General features: G+C 36.2%; 2 protein-coding genes across 2 annotated transcripts; both read left to right on the plus strand.

Moving 5' to 3' along the window:
• Positions 1-4,131: 4,131 nt before the first annotated feature.
• LOC128564666 (olfactory receptor 5B12) lies at positions 4,132-5,167 on the plus strand. The gene has a single exon (XM_053560219.1). The coding sequence runs from the start codon at positions 4,146-4,148 to the stop codon at positions 5,088-5,090; it is 945 nt and encodes a 314-aa protein (XP_053416194.1). The 5' UTR covers positions 4,132-4,145; the 3' UTR covers positions 5,091-5,167.
• Positions 5,168-25,414: 20,247 nt separating this feature from the next.
• On the plus strand, positions 25,415-26,353 carry LOC128564667 (olfactory receptor 5B12-like). Its single transcript, XM_053560220.1, has one exon. The coding sequence runs from the start codon at positions 25,415-25,417 to the stop codon at positions 26,351-26,353; it is 939 nt and encodes a 312-aa protein (XP_053416195.1).

The raw sequence follows: 26,353 nt of genomic DNA on the forward strand, positions 1-26,353 counted from the left end.
TGCAGTGGAACTGGTGCCTGCATGTGCAGCGCTTGAAGTGGTTGCTTTTGTCATGGGACAGCACAACAGTGGCTCCTTGGGGGGGTGATGTTACAACTGGGTGTCTCTCTCTCTCTCTGGGGACTCTATTGTGGAGGTGGCTGTTGGTTAACCTCAGTGGTGAAAGATATCACTATTCTCTGCAGAGCAAGTTGCTGGAGACCACAGTAGCACCCATGAAATCATTGATAATGAATAATGATAGCTTCTTTGTCACTAGGCATTTCCAGACATCTCAAGAATGCACATCTCTTTGCGGTCTTTTCAGTTATTCAGTTATTCCGCCCCCTCCTTTCTTGTTCCACTGTGTTGCTGCAGGTTCTTTAAATGCTTCCTCAAGCTAAGGTTATTGCCATTCATGGATAATTGTCTATTTGTCATTTCTTGTGAGGGAAAGAGCCTTGTCTCCCCCGTTCTGCCATCTTGCTGATGTCACTCTGTCTGTTTTGTTTTATTCAGATTTTGTTTGGAGAGGATGTTGAGATTAAAATTGTCGAGGAAAAGATCTCTCTATGGAGAATTCATATTGGCTTCTGCTGGTTTCCTTGAAGCTCTGGTCTTTACTACATATTTTTTATTTTGCTTGGAATGATCTTTCTGACACTGGTTTTTTGTCATTTTTAAACTTCGTGGAATGTTAACTCTCATGAGAAAATACTCTGACAAATCAATATTAAGTAGATTTCTTCTTTTCTCTCTCATTTTTAAATGTATAGCTTTATGCTTATTCTCTCTCTCTCTTTCTCCATATGTATATGTGTGTGTGTGTATACGTGCATGTTCTACATATATTTATATCCCTCAAGGTGTTTTCTTGCTTAAGTGTTTATCTTCTTCATAAGACTTACACACCATGTGCACAAAAATGACATTTATTTTGCATGTGTCTATGATCCAGATCTCATCATTATGGCTAAACCTATATTAGAACCAATAAACAGTTGAAGGAATTGATATTTCTTCTCAATAGTTCTACCATTTAAGGTGAATTAAAGGAAGCACTCATTCCTGAGATCCACTTGCCTTATTTAATGACAGAACCTGTGTCCCCATCTCTTAATATTTATGTCAAATTATAGTCCTGGAGGTCATGCTTTCACTTTATTTGTGCATAATTCAAAGAGAATTACTGAAAATAATGTAAACACACTCATGATTTTTCACAAGCAGAACTGGATCCCTATAGGCATCTTAATCACCAGATTCCTAGTTATGTGAGATTGTGGCCCTCAGAGGGTATGGATCCCCTGAGATCTCCAAGACCCTATAATTACCTCCTGGTTTCCATTCTTCAATTATTTGTGTATTTACATGATTCCATCTGGCTTCATATTAGAGGCAGGAGCGCAGAATCACTTTGATGATTCATTTATTCATCTGACTGTGAATAGTCATATAGTGGCAAAAATGACCTGATAGATTACTGAGAGTCTGCAGTAGTGTCCAGGGAAAAAATTCCCAACAATAATGATGTTGGTTCTGGCTATGATAACCACCCTTTACCAAGTATAAGGTATTTTAGGGATTCTATTTTTTTGTTCTTGTCATAGCAACAGTCTTCAGGGTGGATGTTTGGGGGGATACCTTTTATTATTTCCTATTTGTAGATGAAGATATAGAGGCTAAATGGGCTCATTGACTTATCTAAGACAACAGAGTGGCAAATACAGGAGTAGATATCTTATTAGTTGATTTCAAAGCTAATAGCATTTTTTCCCTTCAATTTCTTTCTGCTTAAAAGAACTTTAAGCCTTTTGGACAAACACTAAAGACTAGTTTCCAAAAATGATGTTTTCTTTCTTTCAAAGATGAATTTCTAATTTGTGATCCACTCACATAGGAAGGTGCTGGACTTGTGTATTGCCTTGATCAGGTAAGACCCTAGATCAAATCTGTTATCTACTCATAAAGTTGCAGGAGTGGAGGTAACCAGGAACATGCATCAAGGCATATTTCTCCTTTGGCTTATTCAGAGATTTGACTTGAATATTTTCAATATTCCTTTTATTTATTTAATATATTGGGAGGTTATATAAGTTGAATATACCTTGTCTGAAGTGATTGGGATGAGAATGTTTGGAATTTCATATTTTTCTTTGGAATTTTGGACAATTTGCATATACATAATGAGATATCTTTGGGAAAATGCCTAAGTCTAAACACAAAAATTTGTTTCATATACACCTTACACACAAAGCCATAGTAATTTTAAACAATAATTTTAATAATTTTGTGCATGAAATAAAGTTTGTGTTAAGTACTTAGGTATGAGATTTTATATCTGTGCCCTTGTATTCATGCTCAAAAAGTTTCAAATTTTGGAGCATTAAAGATTTTGAATTTTTGGACTAGGGATGTTCAACCTGTATGTTTAAACACTAATGAATTCCTATTAGAACATATATTCTTACCATGTGGCATAATGTAAAAACACAAGAAGGGTTTGGGTCCCTACTTTACAAAGTATAAGCTTGTATTACTTTGAATAAGTTATTTAAATGATTTATATCTCAGTTTTATTTTTCAAGGAATATAATCATCTTAGTTATCGTGACTAATCCTAGAAATGCTGAGAGAATCAAATGGGGTATCAACATAAAATTTTACTGTAATCTGGAAGCCCCTACTAACATATATTTTTTAAGGGACAAAAGAAATGGTGATTAATAACTGAGGAGGAAATCAGGCTTTGAAAGAAGTTATAAAATGCACTGAAATAGAGACGTCATACATGACACAACTAATTATTGGAATGAGGAGATTGGGTCTCACATTCTAAATCTGCCACCAGATAAATCTGGTGTTGGATATACACAGTTTAGTAGTTGTATCATGGACTGATGGACTGCAGTGTAAATGAGATCAACAACTATCACATACCTCTGAGCAAATGACAAAACAATGCTCTCTCCTTGGGAATCAAGAATAAGATGATTCTGATCTAAATGTCTCACTCCTAAGTTTAGACATCTTTGTCTACTAACCCTGCTGAGGTCAGGGAATGTACCTTGGGCATCAGTGTGGGTCTGGCAATTAGCACGTGACCTCATGCACCATGTGGAATCAGTGCTCGTGGAGAGAAAAAGGAACAAGCAGCATCCAGAAGTTTATGTGGCTAATTGATTGGTATTACCAGAGTCATGTTCCTTTTTAAATTTTATGAGAATTGGAAAGTGTTGGATGTTGTTATAAATGTTTATGGATCTAATCCTTGTCACTAAATTGAGATCTGGAAAGGTAGGTTTTTTGCAAAAAGCTAAGCAAACCAGTGTTTCCTTTTTGTTTTTCTTTTCAGGTTATTTTTTGTTTTAATCAATAGAAGATAAGTGAAATGAGCTCATCTTTTTCTGCTAATCATCAGAATTCTCAAATATTGGGCACATTAAGAAAAATGCTAAAAAAATTATATGGATGTCTAAAACTACACTATTAAAAACCTAAATTTTTTCTTTTTTAAATTTCTAATTAATGTGAGGGTTCATATGATTAGGTTACATTGTTTGTGTTTGTAAGGTAATGTTCAAGTTGCAGTTGAGTCAGTAAGTGGTCTTTATTTCTAATGTCATGTTTTTCAGTTATCCACAATGACTTCCAATGATGGATTTAATCCATTTATCAATCAGTCAATTAAAGGGGTTACTATCTTGTGCTCAGTTTAAGTTAAATGTGAAAGGTTTAAGAAATTTTTCTTTATGATAAAGAGCAAAGACTTAGATTCAAAGTGACTTAACAAAAAATAAAAAAATAAAATAAAAAAAACAAAGTGACTTAACATTACATCTCACCTGTTCCAGTTAGTAAGCAATCTGATGATCTTGTCTGAATCTTTTCTTTTCTGCACCTTAGTTCAGTCATCCATGAAGTTAGGAGATGGGGCTGCATTATCTTCAGAGGTCTTTTGTTAGTGGAAATCTATTTACTATTAATAATTTAACGTTGTATTCTGTTGTTCTGGACACGTTTCAGATCCAGAACTCCCAGAAACAAGTGATTGCAATCCTGAAAGAAGGCACAAAATGGACACACTGATGGATCTCAGCAGTCCACTCTCCATTTATCATTCTGATTCTGTTCTCTCGTTGTTATAGGGCAGCCTCATAATTCTAATGGAGAACAATACGCAGGTGACTAAATTCATTCTTGTGGGGTTAACAGATGACCCAGAACTGCAGATCCCACTCTTCATAATCTTCTTTTTCATCTATCTCATCATGCTGTTTGGGAACTTGGGGATAATTGGGTTGATTCTATTGGACTCTCGTCTCCACACCCCCATGTACTTTTTCCTAAGTAATCTCTCCCTGGCAGACTTTGGTTACTCCTCAGCTGTCACTCCCAAGCTGATGGTAGGATTCCTCACAGGAGACAAAGTCATGTCCTACAATGCTTGTATCACTCAGTTCTTCTTTTTTGTAGCCTTTATCACTGTAGAAAGTTTCCTCTTGGCATCAATGGCCTATGACCGCTATGCAGCAGTGTGTAAACCCCTCCATTACACCACCACCATGACAACAGGGGTGTGTGCTTGTCTGACCATAGGCTGCTATGTCTGTGGTTTCCTGAATGCTTCCATCCATACCGGGAACACTTTTAGACTCTCTTTCTGTAAGTCCAATGTAGTTGACCACTTTTTCTGTGATGCTCCTCCTCTCCTGGCCCTCTCATGTTCTGACAGCTACATCAGTGAGATGGTTATTTTTTTTGTGGTGGGATTCAATGTCTTCTTTTCTATCCTGGTAATTGTGATCTCCTACCTATTTATATTTATCACCATCCTGAAGATGCAGTCATCTGAAGGACGCCAGAAGGCCTTTTCTACGTGTGCCTCTCACCTCACTGCTGTCTCCATCTTCTATGGGACAGGCATCTTTATGTACTTACAACCTAGCTCCAGCCATTCCATGGGAACCGACAAAATGGCATCCATGTTCTATGCTGTAGTCATTCCTATGCTGAATCCACTAGTCTATAGCATGAGGAACAAAGATGTCAAGAGTGCTTTTAAAAATATTGTAGGGAATGCAAAGTCTTCTAGAGTGTTCATACTTTAATTTTATAGAACTCACAGGCAGTGCCATCTACCTCAGATTAATCTTTGCCCAGAAAGTCCAGCATCTGGGCTTTCTCAGGCACAAGTTCCATTGACTATCTTTTTAAAACTATGTATTTCTCATACTTTCTTTCTTCTTTAAGTGACTCATGTTTTTGGTTAAAATTTGGGCATAGTAATAAAATGTAGCATATTCTTGAAATTATGTCTCCTCACCCATTTATTACTTTTTTTTTTTTTGGTTTGGTGATGATATTTATTTGTGCAATAATCTTTCTGGGTTACTTATGTTAATTCTGTATTATTTGTCATGTGTGGTCACTGATGTCATTACTCAGCTTAGTGGTCAACTAACAACTGGACAGACTTTTGAAAATGCTTTATGTACTCAGTACTATTATGAAACCAATTTACAATCACTCACACGTTCATATGAAGAATAGATCTCAACTATGGCCCAAGATGAAGGATGGAGGAGAAGGGGTGGGGAGGGGAGGTGGGAGGTCAGAGTAAGGGAGGGTTAATGGTGGGATCACACCTATGGTGCATACTGCAAGGGTACATGTTGGATTTATTAGTATAGAGTATAAATGTCTTAACACAATAACTAAGTAAATGAGATGAGGTATATATTAACCAGTGTGATGTAAGCGTTCCTAATTCTATATGAAATTAGCACCTTGTACATCATAAATGCATTAATGCATACATGATCTATGTGTTTATGATTTAATAAAAAATAAAAAATTTTAAAAAGTTACATCAAAAAAATTAAAATGCTTTAAACCATTAATTCTCTGAAGCCTTGCATGTAGGCTTTGTATGGAGCTTGTCTTTAATGTCCCAACAGTTTGAATTCTGCCTTAATATTTACTTACTATTTGTTCAGAGCCTCAAGGTTAGCCAAAGACGAAAGATTAAGTTCTTCTCAGCCTCCTCTGAGCATGCATAGATCTTGAACAGGTGCATGATTTTCATGATTCACCAGAAATAAATGGGAGCTTTTCAAGGCCCTCTGTGGATTTCTAATGTCCTCAAAATTTTCTTGTAAGACTTTGGTCAGATTACTGTTTGCTCCACCTAATATTTATATTTTCATGCAACTGCAATATTAAAACAATTGCTACTCATTGCTTTGACAAACACCTTAGGATTAGGACTTTTCTGACTATGAATTGAGTAAGGTGAAATCAAGACAAAAGTGAGTGAAGTTTTTCTACGGAGCTGGCAGATAGGTGAAATAGCCACAATGAGGCCTTTCAGGAATGTCCAGTGATAGTTCAGCTGATGTTTTCCTCAGCTACCATCATTCCCTATTAGTTGCTTTCAAGGCTACCACAGAGCTGAAGAACAGAGTAAATTAAAATGCCACAACATTCACTATTGCTATTGGTATGCAGCCATTTTTCTTGAATCATTGCAAGCCTTTGGTTAACTTCTAGAGTTTTGAAAATTTTTATTATAAACATTGTTGTGTATGTCATCATTGTTTTTATAGAAGAGCAGACTTTTGGAGGTCCTTACCCTACCATTGTGGAAGTGTTTCTCCCCCTCTTTTTAATTTAAGCTTATACCCTCTCAGCACATTCTTTTATTTTTTCTTAATATAACTTGTAATTATATATGTATCTGTGAGTTAAAGTTTTTAATAACTCCCCATTAGATCAAGGATTATTTATGTAGAAATTTTAGCTTTTTTTTTCCGTTCTGTATACTACACATCTAAATCTAACACAGTGGTTAACACCTGGTTGGAACTCAGTAAGTATTTTATTGACTTAATAAATTTGTGCATAGATAAAGGAATGTCTTCTCAATGTCATGATGAAGTGTTTATTGTCATTTCTGCTCCTGGTAACCTTGTGGAATTACTAAGAAAGGTGATGTGAACTGTGGAGTTGTGATTATTCTTAAGAAAGATTCCTTGCATTGTCAAAAAGAAATGAGTCTTGAGTATCTACTTAGGATTCATGAAGCTGGAATAAGCAGAACTTACAAAAAAATTGTTAAACTTTTTGTTATTCTACAACTTCTTTTGAACTGATTAGAGAGTTAAGAATATAACTCTATAGAGTTAAGGTAATTATGCTACTCAAAAATTTAATAAAAGATGCATCCCCCAAAACAGGTGGGAAAGGCAGACTTGTGTACCTGTGATAGATGCTTCTTGGTTCCATACCCATCAGCAGAAGAATTTAGCTAAAGTTTTAAATTTTAAATTAATTATTAAAGATGTATGAGGACTTGCATGAGACTATAAATACCTTGCAAATGCAAACACGAGGGGAATGTGTACTTAATCTTGTGCTCTTCTCCAGAGATCTCTCTTGGTGTTTACAAGAAAGATTAGAGGGCAGGATGGGATTTTTATGAAAGATTCACTCATGCTTCAGGCTTAGAAGAGGGAAATAGTAGCTTTTGCAAGAAATCCATAAAACCCACCAGCATTCTTCCCCCTTATCTCCCAATGGAATAGAAACCTTAAACCACTATTACCCTTAGGAGATAATAAAGGTTCATTAGAATTGAGAGAGAAGAAAATAATAAAACCTTCTACCCATGAGGGTGAATCAGGACAATATGTTGGGACAAGACATATCGGAGAGGTCTGCTATTCCCAGAAGAGGTTAAGTTCCCACCCCTGATAACCAGGAGCAAAGTTCCTTTGTAAGACTAAAGGATATCAGAACAGTAGAAAAGGGACCTATCATCCACAACCACATTATGGTACTTTGAATAATAAGTAAAAATTCTACTGCCAGGAGGGGGCCATGTATATGGAGATCCTTTGTGAGGTTCAGGTGCAAGGGAAAGACTTACAACTAAGGATGGGATAGATATTGAGAAATACATTGTGGTAAACCAGCTCCCACCCTAAGCACATGGTAATGCCCTTGGTACATGAAGCCTCTCTCATGTGGTTCACTGATGGTAACCATAGCAACAACAAAATACAACTCCAGTTCAACTTATAACTAGGTTGATGCAACCCTCCACACTAAAAACAAAACATAATTAGAATGTGGGTCAATTTTCAGGCATAAAATTGTTTACCTCAAGCTGTATTGTTTTATATAAAATATTTGGCTTTCAACAGCAACAAAAGGTTACAAGACACACAAAGAACCAGAAAACACAATAAGCTGCCAACAGACAAAGCAATCAGCAGAATCAGATGCAAATATAACAGTTAAAACTGTCAGAGTGAATATAAAATAAATATGATTAAAATATTACAGTCTTCAGTAGAAAATTTGGAAAACATAACAATCATATGGGTGATTTTATTGAAAGGATGAAAAATCAAGAAATAATCTAACGGGAATGTCAGAAACATTAAAACATTAAAACAAAATAGCAGAAAAAGAGCTGTGGGACATACTGAAATCCCAGTAGGAAATGAAAGAGATAAAAGGGAAGAAGAACTATCTCTATAATGGATATGAATTTCCCAAAAGTAATGGCGAACACAAAACCACAGATTCAAGACACACAGAGACTATAAATCAAGACAAAAACCAAAATACACACACACTTATACATACACACACACGCACACCCTTCTGCATGTCATATTCAGATTGTTGAAAACCAAATATAAGAAAAAAATCATAAATGCATTCAGAGGGAATAAAAGGAATTACATACAGAGGAATGAAAATAAGATTCACACCAGATATCTCATCAGAAAAAATGCAAGCCAGAAAATTTTTTCAAGTGCTGAAAGAAAATTTTAAAATCCCTTTAAACAAGAATTCTATATTCAGTGAAAATATCATTCAAACTTGAAAGAGAAATAGAGACTTTCATACAAACAGGCTGGGAGTTCATTATCAGCAGCCCTGTACTGCAAGAAATATTAAGGAAATTTCTTTGGGCATAAGAAATATGATACCAGATGGTACTTAAATTTGCACTAAGAAATGAAGATCACTGAAAATGAGGTAAACGAAGATAAAATAAAACCCACTCATTTCTTATTTTTAATTGCTTTAAGAGATGATAGACTAAAGTGTAACTAGTATCAGTGTATGGTCTATTCAAAGAATATGTAAATTAAATGTAAAATATATGACAATAATAGTATAAAATATCAAATGGAATAATTTGTAGCATATGATTGTAAGGTCCTTATATCGCTTGTAAAAATGGTACAAATACTATTTTATAAGTAGACTTTGATTAATTCAAGGCATATATTGTCAACTCTAGGATAATAACTAAAACAATTTTTTAAAAGAGGTATATAAATAATAAGTCAATGGTGGAGATAAATGGAATTATAAAAACATTTAATTGATTGCAAAAGAAAAGAACAGTGGAAACAAAGAACAGAACAAATAGAAAAAAACAGGAAGTTGGCAGATTTAGATTTTAATTCACCATGTCAATAATACATTAAAATAGTGTAAACTTGCCAAATTGAAAGAGTGTCATATAAGTTTTTTAAAAACAAGCCCCAACTGCATGTTGACTACTAGAAACTACTCTCTTTAAATATAAAGATATACTTTGTGTATGTATTAGCCTGTCTAGCAAAAGTAAAAGATTATAAAAACACGTGCAATGAAAACACTTAATAAGCAAAGCTGGAATCATTAAATTAAAAATATCAGAAAAATAGACTTTAGAACAACTAATACCTGGGAAAAAGAAAGATGTGACATGATGATACAGGGGTCAACTCTACAAAAAGACATAATAACCATCAAGTATACCCAGATCAAGAAGAATTATTTTGAAGTAGCCCTTCTTTTTCTATTGTCTATAATATTTGGCATGATCTTTTTTTGAAATTATCTTTTACTTTTATTTATAAATATTAGTTGTCTATTTTTTGAGTCTTAAAAAAATAATAAGTTATCTGATAACCCCATACTGAATCCCAGAGTCAAAGCATTCTATAATAGACATACTTTTATTTGACAATGTGAATGTTACTTTCTTTGCATTATTATTATTATTGTTGCTTAATATTTCGATGCAGCAATTCTCTGATTTCTTTTCTTTCTTTTTTTTTTTTTGTTGGGGATTCATTGAGGGTACAATAGGCCAGGTTACACTGATTGCAATTGTTAGGTAAAGTCCCTCTTGCAATCATGTCTTGCCCCCATAAAGTGTGACACACACCAAGGTCCCACCCCCCTCCTTCCGTCCCTCTTTCTGCTTTTCCTCCCCCCCCATAACCTTAATTATCATTAATTGTCCTCATATCAAAATTGAGTACATAGGATTCATGCTTCTCCATTCTTGTGATGCTTTACTAAGAATAATGTCTTCCACTTCCATCCAGATTAATACGAAGGATGTAAAGTCTACATTTTTTTTAATGGCTGAATAGTATTCCATGGTATACATATACCACAGCTTGTTAATCCATTCCTGGGTTGGTGGGCATTTGGGCTGTTTCCACATTTTGGCGATTGTAAATTGAGCTGCAATAAACAGTCTAGTACAAGTGTCCTTATGATAAAAGGATTTTTTTCCTTCTGGGTAGATGTCCAGTAATGGGATTGCAGGATCAAATGAGAGGTCTCTTGCTTGAGTGCTTTGAGGTTTCTCCATACTTCCTTCCAAAAAGGTTGTACTAGTTTGCAGTCCCACCAGCAGTGTAAAAGTATTCCCTTCTCTCCACATCCACGCCAGTTTTGAGATTTTGTGATGCAGTTTTGAGATTTTGTGATGTGGGCCATTCTCACTGGGGTTAGATGATATCTTAGAGTTGTTTTGATTTGCATTTCTCTAATATATAGAGATGATGAACATTTTTTTATATGTTTGTTAGCCATTCGTCTGTCATCTTTAGAGAAGGTTCTACTCTGATTTATTTTCTGAATGTATTTATGTTCATCCATTCTTTATGAGGTTTTTGTTTCTAGTTATTGTTTTTAAATTTTAAGCCTCTTTAATTTTGTAAAGGCAAAAAATGGAAACTTCATAAACACATATATATGTAAAAAAAAAAAGACGTAGTAACGCACAATGTGTTTGAACCTAATAACAATGTTACAAAATATATGACATAAAAACTAATAGAGCTGAAAGGAAAATATATTGAGACTTCCGAAGACAATGTGTGTGCCCTCAAAATTCATATGTTGCTATCCTAAATCTCAGTATTATAGTATTAGGAGGAGTCCTCACAAATGGAACTAGGATCCTAAAAAAGAGATCCTGGAGAGCTCCCTCACCTTTTCCACCTGTGATGAAGATTACCTGTGAACAGGGAAGCAGGCCCTCAGCAGACACTAGATCTCTCAGAGTCTTGGTCTTAGACTTCTTAGCTTCCAGAAATGTGAGAAACAAATTTCCGTTTTTATAAACCACACATTGATGGTCTTCTTTTATAGCAGCCCAAGACAGAGACTTTAACAAATGTTTCTAGAGCAAGTGGACAGAAAATCAGGAAGGACAGGACTGAGCATCACCGATCAATATGTTCTAATTGACATTTACAGGAAATATGCCTGACTCTCAGACTTGAGAGGTCTTAGAATGGGTCCCTGGACCTATCTCCATACTCCCAGGATCTGACTATGTCATTTTGAGGTGAGAGTGGGGAGAGAGCCCAAATGAACAGAACTAGGAGGAGAACATGGAGTGGATTTGTGCTGTGGTGTAGGCATGAGACCCCACTTCTGCCCCAGAAGCAGCAGCTGTGCTCTCTGTCCTGGCTGTGGAGTCTTGTAATCTTGTCACACTGTGCTGTCTGAGCACATAGTTGCCTATTGGCTGGTCAGGCAAGGAGCCAAGAGGGGGAGGTAACCTGAACCCCACTATCTCTGCTAAACTGTGAATTATAGACGTCCCTGAAAGCATGAGTAGTTTCTTTGGGGTGGTGGAGGCATCACTACCCCCACTAAGATTCCCTGGTAGCCCGAGAACTGATCTTTGACTGTGTAAGACTCACCAAAGACTTACGTGATCCATCCTGACCTAGTTCTGCCTTCCCCCATCAGCTTTGCAGGTGGTAGATCACGACATGGGGCCTCCTGGGACACCCAGAGCACATCCCAGTGCCTGGAACATCTGAATGCTTCTTCTGATAGACTAGTGTTGAGTATATGTGCCACAAACAATGCACATTTAACTCTCTTCTGCCAGCATACAAGCTACAGGCAGGGTAGTCAACTTGTACAACCCGGTTCATCATTTGCTGATTCTCAAGCAGGGCTTAGCCATCTCTTAACTGCAAGCACCACCCACTGGTTTGAAAATAAAACTGGGTGTTCCCACATAACTTTTGCTGTTTGAAGCACAGAGCTGAGGAAGGAGGCAAAATTCCATAGACCCCTCATCTCTCCTCAGCAAGAGGCAGGGAACCAGCCTACCTAATATGTGCTACAGTCAAACCTTTAAATGCAGAGGGGAAAAGGTCCCATCTAAACAAAAGTAAAGTCAAAAACAGAAATTGATAGCTGCTCCAGATGAGAAGGAATCAACATAAGAATTCTAGCAGTATGAAAACACAGTGTGTAACCGACAGGTAAAAACTGAAAAAAAAAAGGAGCAGATTAGAACACTTACAGCCAAATGTGACCAAGGTGGCATTGTTTATTTTGACACTTGGGTGAAGTGGGCTAAGATCTAAAGGATGTTCGGGAGGGATGTTGGTCTTACCTAGTTGGTAGAGGGGAGCTGGTTTCTATCAAGGACCACCAAACTATTGTTCTTATCAGGGTTATAGATGTTATCTCATTATCAGGACTCTCCTGGCAGGTTCTTCTTATCAGAGTGTCAGCATATTTCTCTCAGGTGGGTCTGTAATTGGGCTGGTGCAAGGATGAGCCTGTAGCATGTCTCTCTTATCTGAATTATGTCCACCTGTAACAGAGTCTCACAGAATGGTTTTTCAAGATATGGTTAGTTTGGCTAGCCTAATAGTAACAATACCCCCAAGGAGTCACATGCTCCAGCAAGGGACTCCATCCAAAAGGAAATTATTAAAATGTCAGATAACAAATTCTAGATACAGATTGCTAGTAAGTTTAATGAAATCCAAGAGAAAGTTGAAAACCAACATAAAGAATCCCCCCCCCAAAAATTTCAGGACATAAATAAAAAATTTACTAAGAAGATAGATATCTTTTAAAGACTTAGAAATTCTGGAATTTATAGACTAATTTAGGGTTCACTTGTCCTTCATTTGCACATCATTTATACTTCATTCATGGAAGTACAAAATACAGTGGAAAGTTTTAACAACAGTAGACCAAGAAGAATTTCAGAGCTTGAAGACAAGACTTTTTAATCAACCCAGTCCGTGAAAAAGAAATAAAAAAATTAAAAACGAACAGACGAACAGTCTTAGAGAAATATGAGATTATGTACAACACCCACACATAAAAATTATAGGTATCCTTGAAAGAGAAGAAGTAAAATTAAAAAGCATAGAAAACCTAGTGGAGGGAACATTGGGGGAAGCTTCCTTGGTCTCACTAGAGACTTAGACATCCAGATACAAGAAAGTCATGGAACTCCTAGAAGATTGATTGTAAATGGAACAGCTTTAGGGCATATAATCATTACATAGGCCAAATACAAAGTGAAGGAGAAAATTGTACAAGTTCTGAGTGAAAGTATTAAGTAACTTACTAAAGAAAACCCATCAGACTAACAACAGACTTCTTAGTAGAAACCTTACAAACTATGAGTGAATGGAGTCCTGTCTTTAGTCTTCTTAAACAGAATAACTATCAGAAAAGAATTTTGTGTCCTAAAAAACTAAGTTTCATAAATGAAGAAGAAGTAAAGTCTTTCCCAGAAAAGAATACACTAAAGGACTTTGTCACCACTGGACCCATCCTACTAGACATGCTTTAAAAAAAGATGCATGCATCACTTTATGGGGGCAAGACATGATTGCAAGAGGGACTTTGCCTAACAATTGCAATCAGTAATCAGTGTAACCTGGCTTATTGTACCCTCAATGAATCCCCAACAATAAAAAAAAAAAAAGGTGCATACATCAAACAGAGCAATTGACACCCACCAGTGTAAAAGTTAAAAAAAAATAGCTCTTACAAAATAGTAACACAAGGAGAATACAAAGCAACAAAAAAATGTGTTTTTGAAAGGACAAATAAAATCAACAGACCACTTTTTGGATCAACCTAAAATAGAAAAAAAAAAAGAGATTCAAATATGTTTAATAAGAAATGAAAGAGAATTAGAGCCATTGAGCATTTTTCATGAGTTGTTGGCCACTAGTATGTCTTCATTTCAAAGTTTCTGTTCATGTCTTTTGCCCACTTTCTCATGTGGTTGGTGGTTTCTTGTTGATTTCCTTGATTTCTTTGTAGATTCTAGCTTCAGTCTTTTATCAGATGTATAGCATGGTAATGTTTTCTCACATTTTGTGAGTTGTCTGTTCTTTTGATTGTGTCTATGGCTATGCAGAAGCTTTTATAGTTGATCAGGTCCCATTTATTTATTTTTGCTGTGGCTGTGATTGCTTTTGGGGTCTTTATGAATTCTTTGCCTCTAGCCTGGTAACTATAAGAGTTTTTCCAATGTTTTCTTGTAGGATCTTTATAGTTTTCTGTGTTTGGTGTAAGTCTTTTATCCATCATAAGTTAATTTTTTGTGAGCAGTGAGTGGTATGAATCCTTTTTCAGTCTTTTATATGTGGCTATCCAGTTTTCAAAGTAATGATGAGCCATCACCTAATTCCAATCAGAATGGCTTCTATTAAAAAGTCCCCAAACAACAGATGCTTTAATGGATGTGAAGAGAAAGGAATTCTTATACACTGTTGATGGGATTATAAACTAGTACAACCTCTGTGGAAAATTGTATGGAGATACCTCGAAGAACTTAAAGTAGACCTACCATTTGATCTAGCAATCCCACTGTGTGGCATATACCCAAAAGAAAAATGTCATTTTATAAAAACAAAACCTTCACTTGAATGTTTATAGCAACCCAACTCACAACTGCAAAGATGTAGAAACAACCCTAATGTCCACCGATATGTAAATAAATTAATAAAATGTTATGAATCCTATGGAATACTACTCCATAAAAAATGGTGATCTAGTATCTTTTGTAACAACCTGGATGGTACTGGAAACCATTTATCTAAGTGAAACACCACAAGAACTAAGACACAAACATGTGTACTCAGTGCCAAGTTGGAACTAATAGATCGACACTTAAGTGAACATAAGGAAGTAAGCTGGGGAGTAGGGGATGGTCATTTTTCACCTACTGGGTACAGTGCACACTAGCTGGGTGAAGGGCACACTTATAACTTTGACTCAATTTGTACTTAACACAAAGTATGTAAACAAAATATATGTACCCCCTAATGTGCAGAAAGAAATTAAAATATGATCTTATATTTAGAAAACCCAAAAGAATGCTCTAAAAGACTTCTAGAACAGATAAATATATTTAATAAAGTCTCAGCTTACAAAATTAATGTACACAATCAGTAGCATTCTATATACTACTAATAGCCAACCTGAGAGTCAAATCAAGAACTCAATATTATTTATAATGCAAAATGTGAAGAAAATAAAATAGCTAGGAATATACTTAATAAAGGAGGTGAAAGAGCTCTATAAGGAGAACTATAAAACATTGATAAAAGAAATCAAAGGCGATACAAAAAAAAACATTCTATGATCATGGATTGGAAGAATCAATATTTCTAAAATATCCAAAGTGGCACCCAAAGTGATTTATAGATTCAAAACAATCCCCATCAAAATACCAATGTCATTTTTCAAATAATTGTGAAAAACAATCCTAAACTTCATATGGAATCAACAAAGACCCCAAATAGCCAAAGCAATCCTAAGTCTAAGCAAAAGAACAAATCTGGAGGCATCACATTACCTGACTTCAAATTATACTACAAGTCTGCAGCAACCAAAACAGTATGACACTGGCATGAAAGGAGATATGTAGAGTGGTGGAACAAAATAGAGAACCCAGATATAGAACCATATACCTACAACCAAATGATTTTCAACAAAGCAGACAAAAATATACATTGGGGAAAGGATGCCATATTCAATAAATGGTGCTGAGAAAATTGGATAGCCACCTGCAGAATGAAACTGTACCATATCTCTCACTATCTACAAAAATCAACTCAAGATTTATTGAAGACTTAAATATAAGACCTGAAACCATAAACATTCTAGAAGAAAATGTGGGAATAACTCTTCTGGACATTGGCCCAGATAAAGAATTGTTGACTAAGATTCCAAAAGCAAATACAGCAACAACAAAGATAAATAAATGGGACTTCATTAAACTAAAAAGTTTCTGCACTACAAAGTGAATAATCAACAGAGTAAAGAGACAATGTGCAGAATGCGAGAAAATATTCACAAACTATACATTCAATAAAGGACCGATATTCAGAGTCTACAAGGAATTCAAACAAAATCAGGAAGGAAAGCCCAAATACGCCATTAAAAAATGAGCAAAAGACATGAAGTTTTTTTTTCAGAAGATATACAAATGGCTAACAAATTCATGAAAAAATGTTCAATATCAGTAATCATCAGGAAAATTCTAATTAAAAGCACGATGAACTACTATTAATACATGACCCCTGTCAGAATGGCCATTACAAAAAAGTCAATAATGGTAAACATTGGTGAGGATATGATGAAGAAGGAACCCTCATACACTGTTGGTGAGAATGTAAATTAGCATAGCCTCTGTGGAAAACATTGTGAATTCCTCAAAGAACTAAAGTAGATGTATCATAGATGTAGGATATCCAGCAATCCTACTACTGGGTATATACCCAAAGGAAAAGAAGTCGTTATATCAAAAAGACACCTTCACTTGAAAGCACCTCACAGTGCAATTCAGTTTCAAAGATATGAAATCAACCTAAGTGCCCACCAACTGATGAGTCTTGCTGACCTGTAGAGCCTGATGGATCTGCTGGATGTCCAGGCTCCAGGCCACTATCACTCCTGGTGCCTGTGGGTGTCCTACAGGTGGAAGGTGGGAAAGGGAACAACTGTAGGGAAGAAAGAAAAGAAAGTAAAGGATGTTAGTTTTTATCTAACACACTGCATACAAGGTGCCTGGGCTGTCTTCTTTAGCCTGTCAGCAAAACTCTAAGGTGAATTTTATTATTATTTCTATTTTACAGGTGAGGTAGGTAAGGTTAAAGAAGTGAAGTCAAAAATGAATTAGCTGTAAATATATGCATTTATTTCTTGGTTCTCTATCCTGTTCTATTAGTCTATATGTCTGTTTTTATGCCTATACCATGCTGTTTGGGTTGTAATAGCTTTGTGGTATATTTTGAAGTCAGATTATGTGATGCCTCCAGCTTTTACCTTTCTGGTTAGGATTATTTTGCTTATTTTAGGTCTTTGGTAGTTCCATATAAATTTTAGGATTTTTTTTTTCTATTTTTGTGAAGAATGTCATTGGCATTGCATTGAATCTGGAGGTCATTTTGGGTAGTATTGACATTTAAACAATAATTCTTCCAATTCATAAACATAGGATGTCTTTAAATTATTTTATTTGTCTTCTTCAATTTCTTGCCTTCATGTTCTATAGTTTTCCTTTCAGAGAGCTTTCACTTCTTTGAATAAATTTATTTCTAAGTATTCTTGTATGTTAGACGAGCAAAATCTACACAATGTTTTTGCCTTCCCATTTTCAAAACTATGTGTAGCTTCCTAATACTAGGAGCAGTATGCAAATAATTGAGAGCACAGTGTTTGGAAAATTCTTTTCCAGTTTTTCCTGAATCTAGTCAACTCCTGAAAATAAAACAATTTTATGTTTGTTAAATGAAAAAATATTTTTTATACATGAGCAAAAGAAACTACTATTTTAAATTTGTGTTTAAATATTGTTGAATTAGGAAGCCTGATAATTGAGCCAAATATACTTCTTCCTTATGGCTTTTGTTTTTATTTCTCAGTTAACTGATTTGGAATTCCTCTACTGTACAAAGTTGATACAACATTATAGCTAAGGGAGTGCGTAATAATAAGTAATAGTAAGTGAGTAAGATAATGTGTGTAAGAAGAGACAAATAAAGATGACTATTTCCCCTATATTTAAGAAAAATTATCTTAAGATTTTTGATATTTAGTATGTGTTGTCAAGAAGTATAATCATGGCCTATTTGGGAGGTTAAAAGAATGGAAAGACATCCTATGATTATGGATTGGAAGAATTAATATGTTTAAGCATCGCTATCCAAAGTGACCTGCAGATTCAATGCAATGCCAATGGTATACTTCAAAAAAATAGAAAAAACAATCCTAAAATTTGTATGGAACCACCAAAGACCTAAAATAAGTAAAATAATCCTAACCAGAAAGGTAAAAGCTGGAAGCATCACATTATCTGACTTCCCAATATTTCACAAAGCTATTAGCATGGTACAGGCAGAAAAACAGACACATAGACTCATAGAACAGAACAGAGAATACAGAAATAAATAAATACATTTGAAGCTAATCCATTTTTTTTACAAAAACACACATTGTGGGAAGGACAGATAGCTCAAGATATAAAGCAGAAGTGGCAAGTAGTTCCTGCATCATCACCATCCCTTCCTGTCACAGGGTTGTGGGTGGTATGTGGGGGAGAGAGGCAATGATTTCGGATGTACACAACGGAAATCAACTCAGATAACTTATGCAGAAATGGAATTTATTGGAAGAATAATGGTGTATGCTCAGACAGCCAAGGAAAATGTTGGACAATTAGACTAGGAAAAAATAATGTTAAAGGAATTCAGAGAGCAAGAAGCATAAACAAGATCAAGCCATTGGAACAGTTTGGTTAAAGCAATTCCTCTGGCACATTCACCAGTTCTGTCTTTTGACACTAATACCTTCAGTCACAACCATCACAACTTTTGGACCCTGCCTACTGCCACATGCCACAGCACCCATTACAAATAAATGTGAACTACCCTGATTTCTGTGACAAATTCCTTTGCCTGTAGCTAAGCTGTGAGCATGCTAAGTAGACTTAGAGTAGGGACTGTTCTCATTTATATAGCTTCTTAGTACATTGGCATTGTTCTTTGTGATTTGCATGTCTTAACTCACTTAATTGTGACAGCTCTGTGAGTAGTGATTATTATTCCCAATCTACTTGTGAGGAAAGTGAGGCTTAGTGACATTAAGACATTTATCCAGGTTCCATAACATTTTAGGAAGAATCAGGATTTAAATCCATGCCATCCTCTAGAGTCTCTTCTAGAGGAGCCTTGGAACCTTGGAACTTTCACATAGTGGGGAACTATAAAAAACAAGAAGAGTTTGAGTAAAGGACAACTAGAAAAAACGTCGTATGGTTGCTCCCAGTAGTCGTGTTATAGTCTCTCTCTACGGAAAAACACAGCTGGAGATTTTTTTGGTGGGTCGCAGGGTTGTTCAGCTTTGCATCTCACTGAGTAAAACCAATACCCTCAAGATGGAATTTTGTTTTCCAATTTCTTCTTTCAGCTTAAGTAGTTCACATTTTGTTTCTCCTTTGTCTTATTTTCAGATTGTTAATTATTTAACACCCACTCTAACCTCACAGTTACATAGTGAGATATTTGAAATTCATTTATGGTGGCTTTCAACTTCCCTAAGGGATAAATGATTTATTTTGGAGATAGTGAACACTTTTAGAACTGAATTAGAGGCTCATCATAAAAATGCAAGACCTTGTGATTGTTTTTTTATAGCTGGTATTTATTGAAAGTTTACTGTGTACAGGCTCTCTTTTAAGCCCTTTATAAATATTAAAGTATGTGTTCCTAACAACCATATGAAATTGGTACTGTCATCTTCTTCATTATATAGATGAAAGTACTGAAGAGCAGAGAAATTACATAACCAGCAGTCTTTTCTGTTTTTGTTTTGTTTTGGGTTGTGTTGTGTTTTGAGACAGAGTCTCATTGTGTTGCCTCAGTCTATAGGGAGCTTGGTCTAGCTCACAGCAACCTCAAACTCCTGGCTCAAGTGATCCTCCTACCACAGCCTCCAGAGTAGCTGGGACTACAGATGCCTGACACAACACTTGGCTAATTTATTTTCTGTTCTTTTTAGAGACAGGGTTTTACTCTTGCTCAGGCTGGTCTCCAACTCCTGAGCTCAGGCAATCCATCCAGAATGCTAGGATTACAGATGTGAGCCACTGCACCTGGCCTACTAGTAGCCTTGTTGATATGAATTTTGGAGAAGCAGGCTGCCATGGGCCAACACAACTTACATACCACTCCAGCATAATTTCTGTTCCCTCTCATGATTCTATCTGATTGCACCCAGGAAAGTTCATGCTGAATCTCTTCTTTTTTTTTTTTTTTTTTTGAATCTCTTCTAAAGATGTTCTACACCAGGGATCCTCAAACTATGGCCTGTCGGTCACATGAGGTGGTGTGATTGTATTTGTTCTCATTTTGTTTTTTTACTTCAAAATAAGATATGTGCAGTGTGCATAGGAATTTGTTCATAGTTTTGTTTTTGTTTTTTTTAAACTATAGTCCGGCCCTCCAACGGTCTGAGGGACAGTGAACTGGCCCCCTGTTTAAAAAGTTTGAGGATGCCTGTTCTACACTATCAAGAAGAAACAACCTCCAGTAATGTAAATACACGAGTGTTCTTCCTCAACTGAACTAGGTTTTCACAGACAGTTTAATCACTGCTTCTCTAGGTACCTGGAGAGAGAGACTGTGGTGGGACTCATGGGTACGTAGTCCCCTGAGAACTTTAGGTACATACAGATCTCTCAGTCACTGTTGGTTTCCAGTCCTTGGTCTAACATCTCAACATCCTATTTAAATCATGTTAGAGGGACAAGATTATGAGCCAGAGGCATTTTGGTCTTCATATATTTATCTTACTGTAAAAAGTTATCCATTTTAATAAGTGGCTGAATTGCATGCTGGCTTATTACTGTGAGCCTGCAGTAACAGCCAGAGATAAAATCTCCAGCTGAAAGTGACATCCACAGTGAGGGTGATGATCTCTTCTGAGAGTTGCTCAGGACTTTACAGAGCACATTCAAACTTTCCCCTATTTGTCCTCACTGCAGCAGCCCTTTGTGACAGGTTGGAGAGTATTTTATAATTTCCACCTAATTATGTTTTCCCTATATCTTTCCACTTACAGAGAACTTCAGTTTTTGTCACTAGACATTAAAAAAATAACTTCTTAAACAGAAGTTTTTCTTTCTTCTTTTGAGTGGGACTTGCAATTTGAAAATCCCAAGCGAATTTGTGTCATCTTCCTTTAAGAGCAAGGTGAGTTTCCAGCTCAGTTCTGTGTCTGTTTAGATTGTGGTAATAGAAGACATGATAAGAAGAGTATAAGGAGCGGGGTGGCAAATATTTTCCCATGGAATTTTCGGAGTTTAGTGTCCCGGCTTTTAACAGTCACACGTTCATACTGTTTAGCGGTTGTCTACATATTAAAACACCCTCCGTTAATTAGGAGAATGGTGATTTTATTCAAATAAGAGATGATGGTATTGGCCTCAACATTTAAAATCCCTGTGCATAGGTGAGGACTTAGAAAAACAGTGTCTCAAGAAATGTCTGTAGAGACAATGAGAGAATGTAAAAATGAAAGGTAAAATGAATTAGTGACTAAATAAATGAGTCAGTGAATGAACAGGGAGCATATTATGAAGTATATGGTCGTGCATTAGTCTCTTGCATAACTCTGCGTAGACTATTCAGAGGTGATTGATGAAAGGTTTTAGCCTTTTAGAAATAAGGAATCCACAATAAGAAATACAGTTAACATTATAACCACTGCATGTGTGTATCCAAACACGCATACACACACACACAGAGCAAAAACAAAACTTTCATGGAGCCCACTTGCCCTTTGCAGGCCATGCATCTTTGCTTTCTATTCTTTTCTACATTAAATGAGCTAGTGTATGCAAAACCCTTAGAAGAGCATCGGCACACAGGAAGGCCTTTCTGTGTTAGAGGTCGTTACTGGTAACAGCAGTGACTTTTAATGTTATTTAATTTTTGAAAAAAATGCTGATCCTGATCCACTGTTCAATTTCATCACCCATGAATGGATCATGACCTGCCATTTGTAAAATACTGGCTTAGTGCAATCTGCAGCAAATTAATTCTCAAAAACTCAGTTAACCTAAAACACACTTATGAATGATTTATGTGCTGGAGATTTGATGAACATAGTAAGTTATATTAAATTAATACAATTAATCAAGTGTACAAATAATAAGTATAAGTTATTTTATATTAATATAAAGGCATTTCATGGAATATTCTTCTTGACTGTATTTCAATAAATACAAATAAATATATTGCTCTTGTGTTTAAGTATTTTTCACTGAGTATATTCTCAAGGGAATTTTAAGAAACCTATTGACATTAAGTATATTGAACACATTATAAGATATATTAAATAAAATTATATTAATAAATAAGTCTTATGAAAATATCAATTAAATGTATGTGACTTCTGTTCCCTTTGGATAGATTCTTCATTTGGTTTCAGAGAAATTTCTATTGAACATGCTATTTAATCTCTCAGTAGGAATTTCTTTTTACCGGCTACAACAATAACAACTATTTCTTCACTAGTTCAGTAACACAGTGAGAAATTATTGACCGTATGATGTGTGCTGTGCACTGTGCTGGGTACATGGATACGAAGATAAATCAACTGAGTCTTTTCCAAGTTTCAATCTAGTGGGAATGAATGCTCAGAGATAATTATAATAAGGTTTCTCTAATAATTATGAAGTAGCTATTGTTTGCACTTTGCAGAGGGGAAAAAATTACATTTAAAGAGTTTAGAAATCATTTTCAAACTACAAAGTGAAGAAGGTGATATCCAAACCCAAGTGTTTGACCCCAAAAAGAAGGCACTTTTTACGACCACAGATTGCCTTACAAATATGGAACTATTTAATCATTCTGTCTCCTCAATTATTGTCCACTATGTATTCAGCTATATGCCGGTATACTGAAACAAAATTAAAGGCGGCACAATTTATCATGTGTACATTTAGGCTTGGATTCAGACTGGGGTCTGGATCTACACAGCCTACGACACAGAGCCTGGCAGGAAGGGCAATGTGGCTGCCATTCTGTTGCTGATATTATTCTTAAAGTTAAAAAGACAGTCTCTAGCATGCATTTGTTATCTACTGAAAAGACAGAACTTCAGTATTCTATGTACTCCCTAACCTCCACCCTCTCTCAGCTCCCAAAGCAGCATCCTGCCTCAGTTTTCCTTTTCTTAACTTCTTCCGGGACTCAGTTTTGGACCTCAGTTCTTACCAGGTGTGACCAAAGTATCGTCGTGGCCTGGAGGATTACCCTGTGGGCGGGTAATCAGAGATAGATTAGGGATATATTTTGAAGGTAGAGTTATCTGTATATGCTTTGGTATTACAGGTGAAATGTAAGGGAAAGAGAGCCAGAGCTGAAAATTCTGGTATTAAGGGATTATTTTTTAAAGACTTTATCAGGACGGACCAGATATGTAGCATGGATTTTGAAAATTGAGGAGTTTCTTTCTTAAAGAGATTATATAGTTGGGTGAAATAACTGGTGCAACTCTCAGTAAATTCCTCTCGTAGAAGTCATGTAAAGAAAGACATCATCTCAAAATTTGTATGTACTATTATTCCTAAAGCTTAGCCCTCAATTTTTTGTCGTTAATATTTGTAAAAATAACATACTTATTTAAACAAATTTGAATTTAATTTATGAGGTCAATCACATAAGCTTCTTTATTAAAATAGTTCCAATAATTTTGTTTCTTTTGTTTTCCCCCAACAATTATATATAGTGCCATGATTATTAATAACAATATTTATTTAATAATATTGATACCTATAATTTTTTGAGCTGTATGTATTAGGCAGTATTCTGAGTGATTTAAACATATTAATTCATTATATTCTCCATTATCTACAGTTACTCATTACATTCTGTAATTATCTACAATTATTCATTACATTCTCCAATTATCTACAATATTCATTACAGCCTCCACTTTTCTACATTATCGTTCTCCCTGTTTTAAACTGAGGCTCAGACAGGTTGTGACTTGCCTAACGTTGCCCAACTAGTAAGTGGAAATGCTGGAATTTGAATATCAACATGTCAAGACCAGAGAACATGTTCTTTATCACCACAACACAGTGCCTCTCTAAACACTTATGTTTTTCAAAGCACCTTTTCCAAATTGCTGTGAGAATCTTGTGATGTAGTAAAAGCAGGAAACACAATGCTCACTTAATTTTTTCAGAGGAGGAAATGAAAGCTCAGGGATATTATGTCGCTTGTCTCAGGGGATTAAGCAAAGATGATCATCGTTCTCCTTTGCATGCTGCTTCCCTCAAGAGGATGAAGGAAGGAGTAGCGACCAATAGGTTGGTCATAGTTTTGAGCATCTTTTACTCCTTTTTCGGCATGTTTTTTAAGGAGGAAAATTTTCTCTGAGAAGTGAAAGTGCAACTTTTCTTTCTTAGACCTCAGATGAATCACAGCTGCATGGATGATAATCTCATACCTCACACTATTTCACATCCAGTAAAACAGTAGAATATTATTGGGGGTTTTTTGTTTGTTTTTGGTTTTTTTTTTTTTTTTCATTTTTGTTTTGAGACAGAGTCTCAAGCTGCCACCCTGGGTAGAGTGCCATGGCATCACAGCTCACAGCAACCTCAAACTCTTGGGCTTAAGCGATTCTCTTGCCTCAGCCTCCCAAGTAGCTGGGACTACAGGCATCTGCCACAACGCCCAGCTATTTTTTGTTGCAGTGTCATTGTTGTTTAGCTGGCCCGGGCTAGGCTCGAACCCACCAGCTTCGGTGTACGTGGCTGGTTCCATAACCACTGTACTACGGGTGCCAAACCAAGGAATATTATTGTTATCAGACAATTACGTAATAGGACAGATGGAGAAAGAGTAGATGAGATCAGATTTATTCTTCTCAGACTACCTGGCACATGGTAAGTGTTCAGTTAATATAAGTGCCACCTGATTCAGGAATTACAGTAATAACAGTAAGAGTAATTTACAAAGAAAGCACAAAGTTTCAACTCAAATGAAAATGAGCAATAAATATTTTGAAGATAATCGAGGGGTCATTTGGAATATCTAAGTAGGGCCAGGCACTAAAAATGCAGGACACACTACTACAAATTGTAAGGAGATCAGAAGACGCCAGCCTCAGGGTTATGGGGACCTCTGCATTAGCAGTAGGATCATGGTGTGCTTATGTTGTTTGGGTGACATGAGTGTGCTGTGAGCCATTTCCCATGCATAAGTAATTTACCCAGCTTCCCTTGTTTTAGCAGGTGAAACACAATTTCAAAAGGGTATCCATGGAAAATAGCACTGAGGTGAACGAGTTTAGACTCTTGGGCCTGACTGATAGTCCAGAGCTGCAAGTCCCCCTCTTCATAATATTCATGCTTATTTATTTCATCACCGTCATTGGAAACCTCGGGATGATCACGTTAATTCTGCTGGACCGTCATCTCCACACTCCGATGTATTTTTTCCTCAGTAATCTCTCTTTGGCGGACTGTGTTTACTCCTCTGCTGTTACTCCCAAAGTGATGGCTGGGCTTCTCACAGGGGAGAAAATTATTTCCTATGGGGGATGTGTTGCTCAAATGTTCTTCTTTGTGGCTTTTGCCAGCATCGACTGTTTCCTCCTTGCCATCATGGCCTACGACCGCCATGCCGCAGTGTGTAAGCCCTTACGTTACACCACCACCATGACGGCTGGCATGTGCACTCAGATGGTGACAGGCTGCTACATCTGGGGCTTTATTGAATCAGCCGTCCACACTGGGTTCACCTTCTGCCTCTCATTCTGCCATTCCAATGTGGTCCATCACTTTTTTTGTGATATCCCCCCAATGCTGGCTCTTTCCTGCTCTGACATCTACGTGAATGAAATTGTGCTCTTTATCTTAGCATCTTTCAATGTGTGTTTTGCCCTTACAGTTATCTTGACTTCCTATGTGTTCATATTCATTGCCATCCTGAGGATGCGTTCAGCAGAAGGACGTAAGAAAGCCTTCTCCACCTGTGCTTCTCACGTCACTGCTGTCACCATATTCTATGGCACTGTAATCTTCATGTACCTACAACCCAGTTCTAGTCATTCTATGGACAATGACCAAATGGCATCTGTGTTTTATACAATAGTAATTCCCATGTTGAACCCAATTGTCTATAGTCTAAGGAATAAAGAAGTTAATAATGCTTTCAGAAAAGCCATTGAGAAGATGAAGACCCTGTTCAGCACGTAA

Source organism: Nycticebus coucang, chromosome 14 (genome assembly GCF_027406575.1).
Source record: "Nycticebus coucang isolate mNycCou1 chromosome 14, mNycCou1.pri, whole genome shotgun sequence".
NCBI lineage: Eukaryota > Metazoa > Chordata > Mammalia > Primates > Lorisidae > Nycticebus > Nycticebus coucang.

Bases quoted from the DNA above. Each gene is read 5' to 3' on its own strand.
- LOC128564667 (XM_053560220.1), top strand. From the start codon at position 25,415: ATGGAAAATAGCACTGAGGTGAACGAGTTTAGACTCTTGGGCCTGACT.
- LOC128564666 (XM_053560219.1), top strand. From the start codon at position 4,146: ATGGAGAACAATACGCAGGTGACTAAATTCATTCTTGTGGGGTTAACA.